The sequence below is a fragment of the Ranitomeya variabilis genome, chromosome 1 (assembly GCF_051348905.1).
Source record: "Ranitomeya variabilis isolate aRanVar5 chromosome 1, aRanVar5.hap1, whole genome shotgun sequence".
In the NCBI taxonomy this organism is placed as follows: domain Eukaryota; kingdom Metazoa; phylum Chordata; class Amphibia; order Anura; family Dendrobatidae; genus Ranitomeya; species Ranitomeya variabilis.
The window spans coordinates 220,554,716-220,571,065 of record NC_135232.1 but is presented as its reverse complement, the minus strand read 5'-3'; the positions used below and the strand labels follow the sequence as shown (position 1 = coordinate 220,571,065).

The window sequence follows — 16,350 nt, the reverse complement described above, 5'->3', positions numbered from 1 at the left end:
CGCCCCCACATCACCACACAATCCCGCCCCCCAACACATCACACCACACAATCCCACCCCCCACATCACCACACACAATCCCGCCCCCCCACATCACCACACATAATCCCGCCCCCCACCACAATCCCGCCCCCACCACATTACCACACACAATCCCGCCCCCCCACCACACATAATCCCGCCCCCCCACCACATCACCACACATAATCCCGCCCCCACATCACCACACATAATCCCGCCCCCCACCACATCACCACACATAATCCCGCCCCCCCACATCACCACACAATCCCGCCCCCCCACCACATCACCACACATAATCCCGCCCCCACCACATCACCACACATAATCCCGCCCCCACCACATCACCACACATAATCCCGCCCCCACCACATCACCACACACAATCCCGTCCCCCCACTACATCACCAAAACAAATAAAATGTATTATTAGTATTATTCAGATTTTTTATGATTATTATTGTTATTATCTTCATTTTAAGTTAATTTACCACCTGCGTAAGCGCTATTGAATGTTGTCAATATTTACTTTAGTTTAATCACCAGAAGCGTTAATTAGAAAGCAATGAGCGTGCTGAGCGTTAGCTGGCTGGAAACAGCTAGTCTTCTCATACAAACGTAAAATCACATGAAGATAGAAAATGTTAAAAGGGAGGGAAACTAACTGTACTGTCAGGATGGACTCCTGGAAATACAAGCAGGTCTAATTACCATTTTTCAGGGCATCCCTCCTGACAGAACCAAGGAGAATACCAGAGTATGGCATTATGGTGGGACAACTGCATAGAGAGAACCTTCCTACTGAAAACAGTCTGCTGCCCCGATAACAAGTCTAATTTATAATATCTGGAAAAAGTACTCAGGTTGGACCATGTTGCAGGCCTACAGATTTGATATATTGAAGCCCTCCCCCCCTTCTGCCAAGAATGTGGACACTGCTCTAGTCAAATGAGCTTTTAAAACTTCAGGTGGAGGGGGGCGGTTTCCCTTCTATTGCATAAGCCTGGTCTATTGTGGATCTAATCTACCTTGTGATTGAAGACAAAGATGCTTCCTTTCCTCTATTCCTACCCCCATGTTGGATAAACAAATTGGAGTCCTATCTCCAATCCTGGGTAGTCTCCAAAGCTGGGTTCACATTGAGTTCCCCCAGTCCGTTAGACGGACTACGTTACACCGCTGCATAACGCGGTGTAACGTAGTCCACTAGCGCCACCATTGACTGCAATGTCGGACGCATCGCTAGCGCACGCCCACAATGGGCGTGCGCTAGCCATGTGTTGTCATTGGAGTGACGGACCCTGAGATGCGGGCTGCAGCGTTTCCGGGTCCGTCACTGCTAGCGCAGATAGAGCTAGCGGATGCTCTATCTGCGCTAGCAATGTGCCAAAGTCGGCACTTGCGTTACAGCAGCCCGTTTAATGTATGTGTTGAACGGGCTGCTGTAACGCAGTGCGAACCCGGCCTAAGTAATGAATGACTGTCTTCCTAACACTAGAGAGTGAGTGAAAGAGGGAATTAGACCTACCGGAAATTCGGTTTACAGAAGTCCCTCAGCACAGCATCACAGGAGGTAGTCCTTCCTTGACCTATGACAGGATCAGAGAGAGGTTAAAAGGCCTCTCCCACCTCCACATTCTAGTGTTTTTCAAAGTACCACCAAAGGAGGGATGCAAATGGTCTACAAGAGTAACTAGAAACTCGTATGCAAGATAACCGTTTAACAGTCCCAGCTAGAGCCACGGCGACTTGATTCATGAACGATCTGCAGGAAAATCGATCTTGTGCAAGCCACAGTTAAACATAAGGGAGGGAAAATAAGGGTGTTGACCTGAGGAAACATGGAAACCAAATTACCGATAGGTCTAATTCCCTTTTACCAGTCCGTCCCTCTGGACAGCACCACAGGATTAGTACCAGAGAAATAGCACCAGGGTGGGTACAGAAGCTATAAAGAACTGAAGTCCTGGGCAGAACTAGGTTAGATATGGCAATTATGCAAAGATAAGTCACTGTAGCAAGTGTCAGATATATGCCTGTAATGACAACTATTCAGTATAAATGTGGTAGACTAATTATACAGCAGAAACAGAGAGTGAGACTCCACTGTTGTACCCAAACACCAATAATGAACAGCAGTGATTGTTAGACAAATTATACTTCTAACTACCGCAGCCATAGAATAGACCTCAAACACCTCTTATTGCACAGCAGAAATATGGTGAAAGCCACCGCCACAACCACCATGAGGATTTCTGCAGACCAATAACCTCATGTGCTTATTCCAGGCTCCGACTACACCTTGATTAAGACCATCATATCAAATCACAAGGAGTCCAGCAGGACCAAGAAGATTAGACCAATCCCTTAATATACATCAACATAGTCTATTGAAGTCCATTCCCATTAGATAAGAAGCGACTCCAACTCACAAATGATAAAATTAAAAAAAATTGCTATTCAATAAAAAGACAATAAAATAATTAAGACTAAAAAAAACAAGGCAATAAACCTCCAAAAAAAGAGCTAAGAATAGTTTATATTGTGCAGTATGGAGGTGCCAATCAGCGCTAGTGGGTTAGATGAGGGTGCAGAAAAAAAAAAAAAAAAAATTTCTATCAATAATACTGCTTTCCGTTAAGGGTACTCTATACAGGGAGGCTGTAAAGCTGCAGGGACAACAATGATCTACGCTATATTTCAATAGTATCCCCACAAAGACCAAGCACTCAAAAAAATGGTCCCATAGATGTACACCAAACTATGCAAATATATCCAAGTAGGGGTAATAAGGTGCCAATACACCCATAATCATTACCAGGGTAAGGAATGGTGCTGTTTGAAGTGTCTAACATTTATTGAGCTTTGGACATATAGGAATTACAATCTCTAAACGGGTGTATAAATGGGCAGAGCATTGGGATGCTTATCCATTATACACCCAGGAGTCCACAAACGTCTATTCTGAATCCTTAAATCTCTAGTCCTCAAACAAGTGGCTGGACACTATGGAAATATATAGTTTGGCCGGTACATCCCCTGTCATTGCCAACATTGGGTCATCATCAGAACACCTTATAGAGCAATGTGGATCATCATTACTGTGGTACTGAGGTTAACGACACCGAGTCTGGACTCTGAACGTGGCCTAAATAAATGATGTTACCATCAATTGTGCCATATATGTATATACATGCAAATAAATGAGGGCACAGCACAAGATCCTTTAAGTGATATCTGGACAACCGTACTGCAACGGAGGCAGGATCATCCTCTATAGCCAGAAAAAAGAAGGTTTCCTTCAGGGAAGATTATCCACTAGTGCTTTGTTTCTCCAATTATGGCTGATTTGCTGCACTGGTAACTCAGGCCCAGAAGTACAATAGTTTACCTCTCACCTGTCTTCCATCTGCATTGTCAGGAGCGGCCCTCCCCCTTTAAGCAGTGTTTCGACTTTCCCCAAAGTGCGATCCATGCTGGAACGCAGGTTGGGTAATAGAGACTTACATGTTGCTCCCTGTAACAAGACCAGGAAATGGATGACCGTGAGCCAAGAGCCCCTCCCGAAGGGCTAAGCAGCTTTGATCCGGTCACGTCATAGGTCAAGGAAGGACTATCTCTTGTGGTGCTGTCTTGAGGGATAGACTGGAAAAAATGCTCTTTCTGGTTCTTGAGATGCTAAAGGTACCTTCACACGAAGCGACGCTGCAGCGATAGCGACAACGATGTCGATCGCTGCAGCGTCGCTGTTTGGTCGCTGGAGAGCTGTCACACAGACCGCTCTCCAGCGATCAACTATGCCGAGGTCCCCTGGTAACCAGGGTAAACATCGGGTAACTAAACGCAGGGCCGCGCTTAGTAACCCGATGTTTACCCTGGTTACCAGCGTAAAATCTAAAAAAAACAAACAGCACATACTTACATTCACGTCCCCCTGCGTCCACTTCCTGACTGACTGAGCGCCGTACAGTGAGAGCAGAGCGGTGACGTCACCGCTGTGCTGCTTTCACTTTCACTTTGCGGCGCTGAGTCAGAGGAGGAAGCAGACTGCAGGGGACGCAATGTGAGTATGTGCTGTTTGTTTTTTTTACATTTTACGCTAGTAACCAGGGTAAACATCGGGTAACTAAGCGCGGCCCTGCGCTTAGTAACCCGATGTTTACCCTGGTTACCAGTGTAAAATATCGCTGGTATCGTTGCTTTTGCTTTCAAACACAACGATACACAGCGATCGGACGACCAAATAAAGTTCTGGACTTTATTCAGCGACCAGCGACATCACAGCAGGATCCTGATCGCTGCTGCGTGTCAAACGAAACGATATCGCTAGCGAGGACGCTGCAACGTCACGGATTGCTAGCGATATCGTTATAATGTCGTTTCGTGTGAAGGTACCTTAACAAAATGAGGGCAAGACCACCTCCTGATTCATATTTGGGGTAGATCATACCTTGGGAAAGAAGGCCGGAACAAATCTGAAGACTATTCGGTCATCATAAACTTGCAGATACGGATCTCTGTTAGACAACTCTCCACTCGCCACCAAGAAAGCAGTTTTAAAGGAAAGTCTGCGGATATTCACATCACTCATAGGCTCTGATGTAATAACGATTTCATGAGAACAGATTAATCCTGTCTTTTACGGATCTCTGTTTCTCTACTGGTAGAAATTAGGTCATTAGGCGGAAGTCTAAGAACTCCCAGGAAATTTTTCCTGGTTCCTGGCACTAGCTCTGATTTTTTCCAATTTATTATCCAACTTAGCTTCTGAAGTGTAGATATCGAGATCTGCAGATGTTTTTGAAGTTCCTAACTGGATCTGGTTGTTAGAAAAATCGGGCAAATAGGGGGATTATGGTGATACCTACTCTCCTTATGTTAGCCATCATTTCCGCTACCATATTCCTGAATGCCTGATGGGCTGAGGCTAGGCCATATGGAAGACATTGAAACTGAAAGTGATGAATCTGATCCCGAGATTTTATGGCGAATCTTAAAAATTTCTGACGGAAAGGATGAATGGGGACATAGTAATTTCAGTATTTTTTTTTGTGTTTGTTTTTTTAAATCTGATGTACACATTACCGCATCTCTGTCTATCAGGGGAATCCCTGACTTGATTGACTCCATTATGAACCTTTTGCATCTTACGCAATGATTTAGAGGTTTTAAATTTATTATCGTACAGGACGCAAATGAGGGTTTTTTGATGGAGAAAAGGCTCGAGCAGTGACCCTGGAATCATTCCCCCTGAGGAACTAGGATTATTGCTCCAGCTTTTAATAGATCTGGAATATCTGACCTCATGGGAGACGGCGGCGGTGGACTGGGAATCAGGATTAAACTACCAGGTGGAAACAGGATGAATTCTATCATATACCCAGAAGATAATAGTTTTTTAGAACCCACTGATCCTGGGAAACTTCCTGCCAACCTTCTATGTACAACTTTAGCTGCCCATCGACGGACGCATACCGCCACATTGTCTTCCCAGACCTGACCCTAAGAAAAAGATTTCCCTTTCTCTTTATAACCCAGTCCCTGGGAGGGGTGGGACCTATGAAAGGGCTGATATCTCTTGGCCTTCTCCTCAGGAAACCATTTTTTTGTGTCTGATGCCTTTTCTAGAATTTCATTTAGCACGGGCCCAAATACTCTAGATCCTGAGAAGGGGATAGAACAGAACTTCTTTTGGACTATCCCCACACCACACTTTCAAGCAAATAGCCAGTCAGGAAGCATTTTAGAGGGCACCATTTCTGGCAGCAAATGTGACCGATTCCGCACATGTGTCTGCCATGAATCCCGTAGCTAATTTGGGTAAGGGAAGGGATCTTAAAATAACTTCCCTAGAAGTCTTATCCTTTAAGTGCTCTTGCAGATCGTCGATCCACAGCTGCATGGATCTGGCAACTGAAGGTCCAGCTACATTAGTTTTCCAAGATCCTTTTTAGAAGGCAGTTTGTCTTCCTACCCATGGACTCCTTAACACTCGAAGAATCTTCAAATGGAATTGATGTTTTCTTGGCCACCCTGACATCCATCTTCAGAATCTTCTCCCAGGATTTTAGGTCTTCTGGCTCAAAGAGCAGAAATAGCCTGAAGTCACGAGGTCTTTTTTCCCACATCCTCCCATTTTTCCAGAATTACGGCACGGTTGTGGTTGTTTACCAGAAAGACAATGTCTATGGGACCTTAGGCCGAACAACTTATCCTGGATAGAGTGAGACTTCTGAGCTTCCTCTACCTTAATGGTATTCCTGACTGCTCGAAGGAGTTCATCTGTATTTTCCAATGAGAAGTAGTATTTCTTCCCTTCTTCCAGAGGGTTTGAGGCTCTCTCTCTTTCCTCTTACTGATCCGATGATGAGTGTACTTATTCCACTGAACGCAACTCCATCTCCCACTTTGGTCTTTTAACACGGGAACCAGGCTGAGATGAATGCAGGGAAAGGAGAATGGAGATAAGACGCTTGTACTTCTCTAATCATGGATCTCATGCCTGTTAGAAAAGAGGATTGCTCCTCCCTGATGATCTTAGAAATACAGTTTTCACATAACGGTTTCCCCAACTGTTTCAGGCAATTTACTGCTGCAGATGGCACACCTCCTAAGCTTCCCAGACTCTTTCCTGCCATCCTCATTAGGTGATGCTACAGATGCGGTAAAGGCTCCTCTGTCCTAAAATACAGAGTGTGAAAAACACTTTTTGTTCAGAAGGGGAACTTCATCTTAAAGGAGAAGCATATGCATGCTTCCTCTATGGATTTAATCACCTACACACATAATGATTACAGCACCTTGTGTAATGCTAAGGAAATCTTGAAAACAAGCATGGTTTGCGGCCCTCGAGGAATGCAGTTTGAGACCCCTGGTTTAGACAATGGTAACATTTTATATATTACCTTGTCTTCATGATCTCCCCTGCCTCCTGTGTTCCACCCTGTAATGCACGCTGAGCTGCTCCAAATCTTAGATGACGTTGGCGGAAGTGCGCCTCTGCACTGGGTCCGCATCTTCAGCGTGCCCGAACAGAGAATCCCCCAACGGGGTGAAGCAGCTCGCAAACCAGGTGCAGCGCTCACTGGTTAAGGCTGAGGAATCTCCCCTCGGGGTGTGTCTCACGCAGACCACTTGACAGGGGAAAGGAGGAGCTGGGCCCCACGATCCACCCGAGTCCGCCTTCAAAAAGTAATGCTGCTAATCTTCTGCTCTTCCTCTCGCTGTTCCTATCCTCACAGGGACAGGAAAAACACTGAGGGGTGGGAAGGTCTTTTTAACCTCTCGTGTGTTTCCTGTCCCTGAAAGGATAAGAAGGGCGACCTCCTTGGTGCTGTCAGGAGGGACATCCTGGAAATATCTAATATATAATTGCCTAGAATACTACTTCCTGCAATTTGTGCCAACTTCCGTGGCTTTGTCCGGAGCTAATGTCCGGAGATAAGTGACGTCACCAGTGTCCTACACCCAGGCAGAGCACAGGGGCCCCAGGCAGCATATGGGGCCCCAGGCAGAGCACAGTGGCCCCAGGCAGAGCACAGGGGCCCCAGGCAGCCTATGGGGCCCCAGGCAGAGCACAGGGGCCCCAGGCAGAGCACAGGGGCCCCAGGCAGAGCACAGGGGCCCCAGGCAGAGCACAGGGGCCCCAGGCAGAGCACAGGGGCCCCAGGCAGCATATGGGGCCCCAGGCAGAGCACAGGGGCCCCAGGCAGAGCACAGGGGCCCCAGGCAGAACATGGGGCCCCAGGCAGAGCACAGGGGCCCCAGGCAGAACATGGGGCCCCAGGCAGAGCACAGGGGCCCCAGGCAGCATATGGGGCCCCAGGCAGCATATGGGGCCCCAGGCAGAGCACAGGGGCCCCAGGCAGCATATGGGGCCCCAGGCAGAGCACAGTGGCCCCAGGCAGCATATGGGGCCCCAGGCAGAGCACAGGGGCCCCAGGCAGCATATGGGGCCCCAGGCAGAGCACAGTGGTCCCAGGCAGAGCACAGGGGCCCCAGGCAGCTTATGGGGCCCCAGGCAGAGCACAGTGGCCCCAGGCAGAACATGGGGCCCCAGGCAGAGCACAGTGGCCCCAGGCAGAGCACAGGGGCCCCAGGCAGAATATGGGGCCCCAGGCAGAGCACAGGGGCCCCAGGCAGCATATGGGGCCCCAGGCAGAGCACAGTGGCCCCAGGCAGAGCACAGGGGCCCCAGGCAGCATATGGGGCCCCAGGCAGAGCACAGTGGTCACAGGCAGAGCACAGGGGCCCCAGGCAGCCTATGGGGCCCCAGGCAGAGCACAGGGGCCCCAGGCAGCATATGGGGCCCCAGGCAGAGCACAGTGGTCCCAGGTAGAGCACAGGGGCCCCAGGCAGCTTATGGGGCCCCAGGCAGAGCACAGTGGCCCCAGGCAGAACATGGGGCCCCAGGCAGAGCACAGTGGCCCCAGGCAGAGCACAGGGGCCCCAGGCAGAGCACAGGGGCCCCAGGCAGCATATGGGGCCCCAGGCAGCATATGGGGCCCCAGGCAGAGCACAGTGGCCCCAGGCAGAGCACAGGGGCCCCAGGCAGCATATGGGGCCCCAGGCAGAGCACAGTGGTCCCAGGCAGAGCACAGGGGCCCCAGGCAGCCTATAGGGGCCCCAGGCAGAGCACAGGGGCCCCAGGCAGAGCACAGGGGCCCCAGGCAGAGCACAGGGGCCCCAGGCAGAGCACAGGGGCCCCAGGCAGCATATGGGGCCCCAGGCAGAGCACAGGGGCCCCAGGCAGCATATGGGGCCCCAGGCAGAGCACAGGGGCCCCAGGCAGAGCACAGGGGCCCCAGGCAGAGCACAGGGGCCCCAGGCAGAGCACAGGGGCCCCAGGCAGAGCACAGGGGCCCCAGGCAGAGCACAGGGGCCCCAGGCAGCATATGGGGCCCCAGGCAGAGCACAGCGATATTTTGGACCACTGTGCGGTGTTTCAGACCCCCTGTGTGATGTCTGGGGCCCTGTTCTTAAGTATATTAAAGATTAAAGTAACGTATATTAAAGTATATTATAGATCAAATTTGACACGTTTATGAGCACCATTGAGTGATATACTCAAGAATGACAATTTTTCAACATTTTATGGTTTCAAACTGTAAACACTCAGTTTTTTTTACTTCAACCAGAAATCCTTAACGGTTCATAAAAAACTTGACTGTTCAGGATATGATAAAAGTCATAGTATTCTGAATCTTTAACTTATAAAGATACCTTTACATGGGGTGATTATTGGTTCCAGAGAGGCTTTCGGACGATAATCGTACACATGGCTGGTGACAGGACAATACAATATAAACGTTCAAAGGTAAACACTGATAACATTAAAATCTAATATATAATTGCCTAGAATACTACTTCCGGCAATTTGTGCCAACTTCCGTGGCTTTGTCCGGAGATAAGTGACGTCACCAGCGTCCTACACCCGCTCAGGGTGGACAAAGATATATGCCTTCGTGGTGCGCGGCACTTTTCTGATTGGTTGCCGCCTGCTGCGAGCGACCAATCAGAAATGTGCCGTACTGTCAAGAATTGTCAAGAGCTGGTGAGTGCAGCCATTTTTTGTTCTTTCTTACTATTATTTATTAATTGTATTATTCTTACATTTGAATAAATAAAGTATATATGGATTCTAGACTCCCGATTCTTTAGAATCGGGCTGCCATCTAGTATTTTATAAATATCTATCTTTGCTCCCCAAGCACTCTTATAAAATTGCTTTATTACACAATGACTTATATACAGGTTTTCCTATCTAGCTAATCCTACATCTATATAGGAAGTCAAAACACCCCTGAGCTATCCACAGAGAAGGTGGTGATATGCATGGGTCTCTTCCTCATTACATATCTTTTGTTGCCTCATCCACAGGTCCTTTTCTACGCATCAAGCTCATTTTGGGGCTTATCCATTGCAGCAGTAATTCTGATTTGTTATTTATAATGTTCATTGAATATTTAGGTCTATTGCGGTGTGGACTATTTCAGATTTGCAAGATATTGATGTTATAGGTGGTGTTCTACCAACCTCTTATATTGGTAACAGATATTGTCTTAGTGATCAAGATTGTTCATCTACTTTGGCCATTTCAACAGTGCTGCAACTATAAAGTGAGCTCACTGGTCCTGTCTGAGTAGAAGGGACTCACCAATTGGCTGCTACGCTGTCAATGTGACGATAGTGCTGCGTATTCTAACAGACAGTCACGATTTTGCCATGATTTACCTTCACAACAGTCCAATCGACAGGGAGCTAAACGGATTGCTTCCCGAAAGTGAATGATTGCTTCTTGTACTCTGCCCATGTTTCTCAATGCCGCCCCTTTCAATAACAAAGCCTGAACACTGTTACTGTTGAGTTGGATAGCTTTGGCTCCCAAATACAGAGCTCTGGAATGTCGCTTTGTATAGAAGCTGTGACACCTGGATGTGAAGGAAAAAAAGTCAGATTTATAAGAAAAAAAAAAAAAAAAAAAAAAAAAAAAAAAAAAAAAAAAAAAAGAAAGAAAGAAAGAAAGAAAGAAAGAAAGAAAGAAAGAAAGAAAGAAAGAAAATTAACACTTCTTTAGAAATGGGCAAACCGAACAGTAAAGCTCGGCGTCTGTACCAAACACCTACTGCTCGAGCACCGAACACAGAGTTCACCAGGAAATCTGCGTTACTGTTCGGGTTCGGCCCACTGAACATCGGATGTCTAGCGTTGTCATGCAGATGACAGAGCGGCAAACACTGCCGCCGGTAAAATCATTAATGCCGGTCAGATAAGCCTGCAGCCAGCGAGAGCATTCGGCGGCTGATAGGAGTATTAAATAAATAATAAAATATATATACACTATGTATGTATGTATGTATGTATGTATGTATGTATGTATGTATGTATGTATGTATGTATGTATGTATGTATGTATGTATGTATGTATGTATGTATGTATGTATGTATGTATGTACACACACACACATTATGGGTTCCCCTGTATTTTTGATAACCGGCCAGGCAAAACTGACAGCTGCTGGCTGCAATCCTCAGCTGTCAGCTTTAGCAAGGTTGGTTATCAAGAATAGAGGGGTCCTCCCTCTTTTTTTTCTAAATTTGAAAAAGGCGTGGGGACCCCCCATTTTTGACAACCAGCCAAGCTAAAGCAGACAGCTGGGGGCTGATATTCTCAGACTAGTAAGGAGCCATGGATATTACCCCGCAGCCATCCAGAAAAGGCGCAATTCTAGTGCTTTGCCTGTCAATTGACAGCGTGGGAACCGCGGTGGTCTGACCAGAGGTAATGATTTTACCGCCGATCAAAGGCAGTGTTTGCCCCACTGTCATGCAACGGTTCTGCCGAACTCGCCAGAACCAAACATACAGGGGTTCATCCATCTCTACATTTCTTCCAGATTCCAATACCAGATGCGGCAGCAACTAATATTTCCATTTAATTTAATAGAAAATTAAACTTACATATTTCAATAAAATTTATATATTACAGCACTTACTGCCTTAATCATATTTTGACTCAGTCGCTAGTAAAACTGAACAATGTAACTTGAAATCTTCAGAAGATAAATCAATGAGAAGGAAGTTGGACATGGATTATGTATGAGTTTAAAACAACTGGATGCAGCAGGAACCTCCCCTCACCACTCTTTCTGCACTAGGACATAAAAATGCCCCATTACTGAAGCCTCCTGGTAGACTTTAGATATCTGTCAGCTAAGGGTACCGTCTCACATAACGATTTACCAACGATCACGACCAGCGATACGACCTGGCCGTGATCGTTGGTAAGTGGTTGTGTGGTCGCTGTGGAGCTGTCACACAGACCGCTCTCCAGCGACCAACGATGCCGAAGTCCCTGGGTAACCAGGGTAAACATCGGGTTACTAAGCGCAGGGCCGCGCTTAGTAACCCGATGTTTACCGTGGTTACCAGCCTAAAAGTAAAAAAAAACAAACAGTACATACTCACATTCCGGTGTCTGTCCCCCGGCGTTCTGCTTCTCTGCACTGTGTCTGCGCCAGCCGGAAAGCACAGCGGTGACGTCACCGCTGTGCTCGCTTTCCGGCTGGCCTGCGCTCACAGTGCAGAGAAGCAGAACGCCGGGGGACAGACACCGGAATGTGAGTATGTACTGTTTGTTTTTTTTTACTTTTACGCTGGTAACCACGGTAAACATCGGGTTACTAAGCGCGGCCCTGCGCTTAGTAACCCGATGTTTACCCTGGTTACAAGCGAACGCATCGCTGGATCGCTGTCACACACAACGATCCAGCGATGACAGCGGGAGATCCAGCGACGAAAGAAAGTTCCAAACGATCTGCTACGACGTACGATTCTCAGCAGGGTCCCTGATCGCTGCTGCGTGTCAGACACAGCGATATCGTATGGATATCGCTGGAACGTCACGGATTGTACCGTCGTAGCGACAAAAGTGCCACTGTGAGACGGTACCCTAATGGTTAGACCAGCAGCTATCTCACCTGACAAGCTCATACAGAGGTGCGCTTGTGAAATCAGGGTCTGTTTTTTATCTGCAGTTTACTTTTATCATTGATTTCATCACTTAATTTCCTTCAAAGCAGTAGTTGTGCTCTAGATCACAATCTTATACCACTGATGGTGAAATTCTCAGAAAAAAAACAACTGAATTTTTACCAGGCAGTTCTGCAGAACATTCAGATTACTAGATATTGCCTCTATAACTGTCATAAATCTTACATACTACAATATTGTACTACAATCAGTAAATTTGCTATGCAAATGTGGTCCATCAGCAAGACATTGCACAAATTCTTACCCTGACACCACCCAAGGCTCTGCGTGTTGGTCAGATATGTTAAATAATCTACAGCCAAGATTCTCCACATCCTCCAGCCGCCCTTCTCGAGCCAACAAGTATCCATATATATCCATTCCTACAGAGAGATAGGACAAGTATGAAAATTCAGAATGTAATAGAGGTGTTCAAATTGTGTGTATGGACATAGAAACATTCAAATATAGGCAACCCAAGCTTTCAAATGAAGGCATGTAGCATGGTAAAGTATACATGAATGAGATGGTGTAAGATACATAGACTACAAGCTTCTAAAATAGTGGTGCTCACATAGCAGATTGCAATCTACCGGTCATTTAGCAGATCTTTATGTTATGTCATCAGTCTATTCTCGGATTGGCCTCAGAACAAGCAGAAAAATTACATTAACAGTGAAATAAACACTTTAAAATAAGAGGTACTCTGCGGAGATAAAAAAAAATTTCAGTATTGCCCCTGCCCTCTAACTATAAAGATGAGATGCTCATTATAGTTCTATTATCTTTAGTAAACTTGTAATTCAGTGAGACAAAAGCTGCTCCTCACTTCTCCCCCACCCGTCTGGGACGTTACGTCACACAGCAGCGTGAAGCTCCCCGTCAGTCCGAGAAGAGGGGACGTGGCCTGCTCTTGGCTTTTAGTAGCAGCAAGCCCCCTGATGTCTCTCATTTCAGCAGATGAGGGGGCATGACCTCTCTCCCCCTAACTTTTAAGAGATACCAGCCCTCTGATAAGGCCTCCTTCACTGCGGGGCCACTAGCATGGAGCAGGCCACGCCTCCTCACTTTGGACTGCAGACGGGGACACAATCAGGAGCTGCTTTTCACCGCTCATCTCTCCTTCTGGGACCTTACAGCAGTGTGCCGCTCCATGCTGTTACCATCAGCCGGTTTCCTGATAATAGAGGGTTCTCTGCAGAGAACAGGTGGCATGGCCAAGCCCACTCTTCTCAATGTACGCCACAGAATTACTGGCAGTGGAAGTTCATAACCACTCCGAGCAGAAAGATCGGCACTGGTCAAAACAGGCATTTAGAGCTTACAGGCAGGCAGTTTAGCACCATAGGAACATAATACCTCTTTAAAAGAGTCCAACATTCCGTAGACAGGTCATCTTTAAAGAGGTTATTCACTGCCCCAACTCAGTCTCTGCTTTTGCCACAAATGCCCAAGTATAATGCCTCTGAAACAGACCCCACACTTACCTGGCAGATTTTCATTTTGTCTTATTGCCCTTTTGTTTCACATCCTTTTACCCAGCGCTGTTGTAGAAAAACAACACTTCTTCGGATCCTCTACTTCCTTCTGACTGCTTTTCACCAGCCCAGGCACTGGCTTGCAAGCCAATTGTGAGTCCACCCTCTGAAACTGCACCCAAACACCTACCATTGTTTCCCCAGTTCCATCTTGCTTCTCCCCAAAAATCTGTCACTTTTTCTTTTTTGAAGGCACTTTTTCAGATGGGCTCTTTGCAAATTCTGCCTCAAAAATAGACACCTTGCAAAGGTACTCTTTGGTCTAGTGTATTATGCCAAGCAAATAAAAATAAGACTATATAAATTTGGCATTAGCATGATCGAATCAACCTATATGGTACAAAGTAAACAAAATATACAATTATTGTTTTTTTTCCCAGGGTGTGGGAGGCAATGTAGTATAGTGCTTCCTCTTCGTTATGTAATTTACCCCATGTGCAGGACATTGCAGTAGCTTAGATATCCATGATTATGACCACTAACAGATCTCAATATATGAGTGGTCGTAACTATGGATACCCAAGTAAATTTTGTTGGACTGGAACTAAGAAGGGGGTAACACGACTTCAATGCTTTGGCCCACATGAACAGTGTTTTCAGACACATTATTGAAATGAATATATGTGGGGAAGTATTCATCTAATGTTTTGTCACATGTCACAACTTCCTGGTGAAGTCCATGTTCGAACAGTAGGTGTTCGGTATGGACGCTGAACTTTACTGTTCAGGTTTGCCCCTCTCTAGTTATTGGTAATAATTGAAAAGTTGTTTGTGCCAACAGTGCTCTCCATCAACAATCCGGTCACAAAAACCCATCTAACAATTGCTGGAGTTTTAAGGCATTGTTGGCCAGAATGACAAGCTACACTGACCGAATATAGACAAAAAGACATCAAAAAATTAACTGTCCAAGTATTATAGAGAAATACAACCTTAAGAGCATCACAATAATATAGTACAGGTATATAAATATAATATAGAAAGAAGGCAGAAAGGGGGGAAAAAAAACACACACACACAAAAGGACCTGGTAAATACCTTTAATCAAATAAGGGTCCAACATCTGCGCCTGCTCAAACTTCAGAATGGCATTTTTGTTATCGCCTACCCGAAAATATAGGTCAGCCAAACTCCCCAGTAGGTCCACATTGTCTCTCAGCAAAGATTTCTTCTCTAAAGAACTGGAGGAAAACAAGCTTTAAGTCAATAGATATAAATAAAATGCATAGTAAAGAAGAATCCAAACAACGTTTAAAAAAAAAAAAAAAAAAAAAGGAAGAAAAATAATGAATTTAATGAAGGAAAAAAAAAAAAAAAAAAAAAAAAGATAGAGGGCTGTACAAACTATTTAAAGGGGTTGTCCGTCTTTTCTGTATAATTGTGTGTATCCCGAGTATGCAGAATGCTGACTGTGTAATATACTCGCGGTGAGGATTCTGCACGGTGTCCTAGGTACCACACTTAGTCATGTGAGAAGCTGTTTCCTGATTCTGAAGGAGCTGCTCACTCACCGACTAGTCTTCCTGTCTGGCAGAGACTAGGCATACTGTCACAGCAGACACGAGTCTCGGCCCCCCCCGGGAGTGTTACCAGCTGTCAGCACAGCAGTGCTCCCTCTCCAGCGCAGGCAGGTCAGGGAGTGTTACCAGCTGTCAGCATAGCAGTGCTCCCTCTCCAGCGCAGGCAGGTCAGGGAGTGTTACCAGCTGTCAGCACAGCAGTGCTCCCTCTCCAGTGCAGGCAGGTCAGGGAGTGTTACCAGCTGTCAGCACAGCAGTGCTCCCTCTCCAGTGCAGGCAGGTCAGGGAGTGTTACCAGCTGTCAGCACAGCAGTGCTCCCTCTCCAGTGCAGGCAGGTCAGGGAGTGTTACCAGCTGTCAGCACAGCAGTGCTCCCTCTCCAGTGCAGGCAGGTCGGGGAGTGTTACCAGCTGTCAGCACAGCAGTGCTCCCTCTCCAGTGCAGGCAGGTCAGGGAGTGTTACCAGCTGTCAGCACAGCAGCGCTCCCTCTCCAGTGCAGGCAGGTCAGGGAGTGTTACCAGCTGTCAGCACAGCAGTGCTCCCTCTCCAGTGCAGGCAGGTCGGGGAGTGTTACCAGCTGTCAGCACAGGAGTGCTCCCTCTCCAGTGCAGGAAGGTCAGGGAGTGTTACCAGCTGTCAGCACAGCAGTGCTCCCTCTCCAGCGCAGGCAGGTCAGGGAGTGTTACCAGCTGTCAGCACAGCAGTGCTCCCTCTCCAGTGCAGGCAGGTCAGGGAGTGTT

The 16,350-nt window shown here is 46.9% G+C and overlaps 1 protein-coding gene across 2 annotated transcripts in view; it reads right to left on the bottom strand.

Annotated features, from left to right (window-relative positions):
• Positions 1-16,350, bottom strand: part of ANAPC7 (anaphase promoting complex subunit 7) — an 88,745-nt gene that overhangs the window by 30,879 nt on the left and 41,516 nt on the right. For both annotated transcript variants that reach the window (XM_077292862.1, XM_077292866.1), the window contains exons 6-8: positions 15,129-15,271; positions 12,818-12,935; positions 10,255-10,451 (exon numbers count right to left, since the gene is read on the bottom strand). In XM_077292862.1, the coding sequence (XP_077148977.1) occupies positions 10,255-10,451; positions 12,818-12,935; positions 15,129-15,271 (458 nt within the window). The remainder of the gene's footprint in view (positions 1-10,254; positions 10,452-12,817; positions 12,936-15,128; positions 15,272-16,350) is intronic.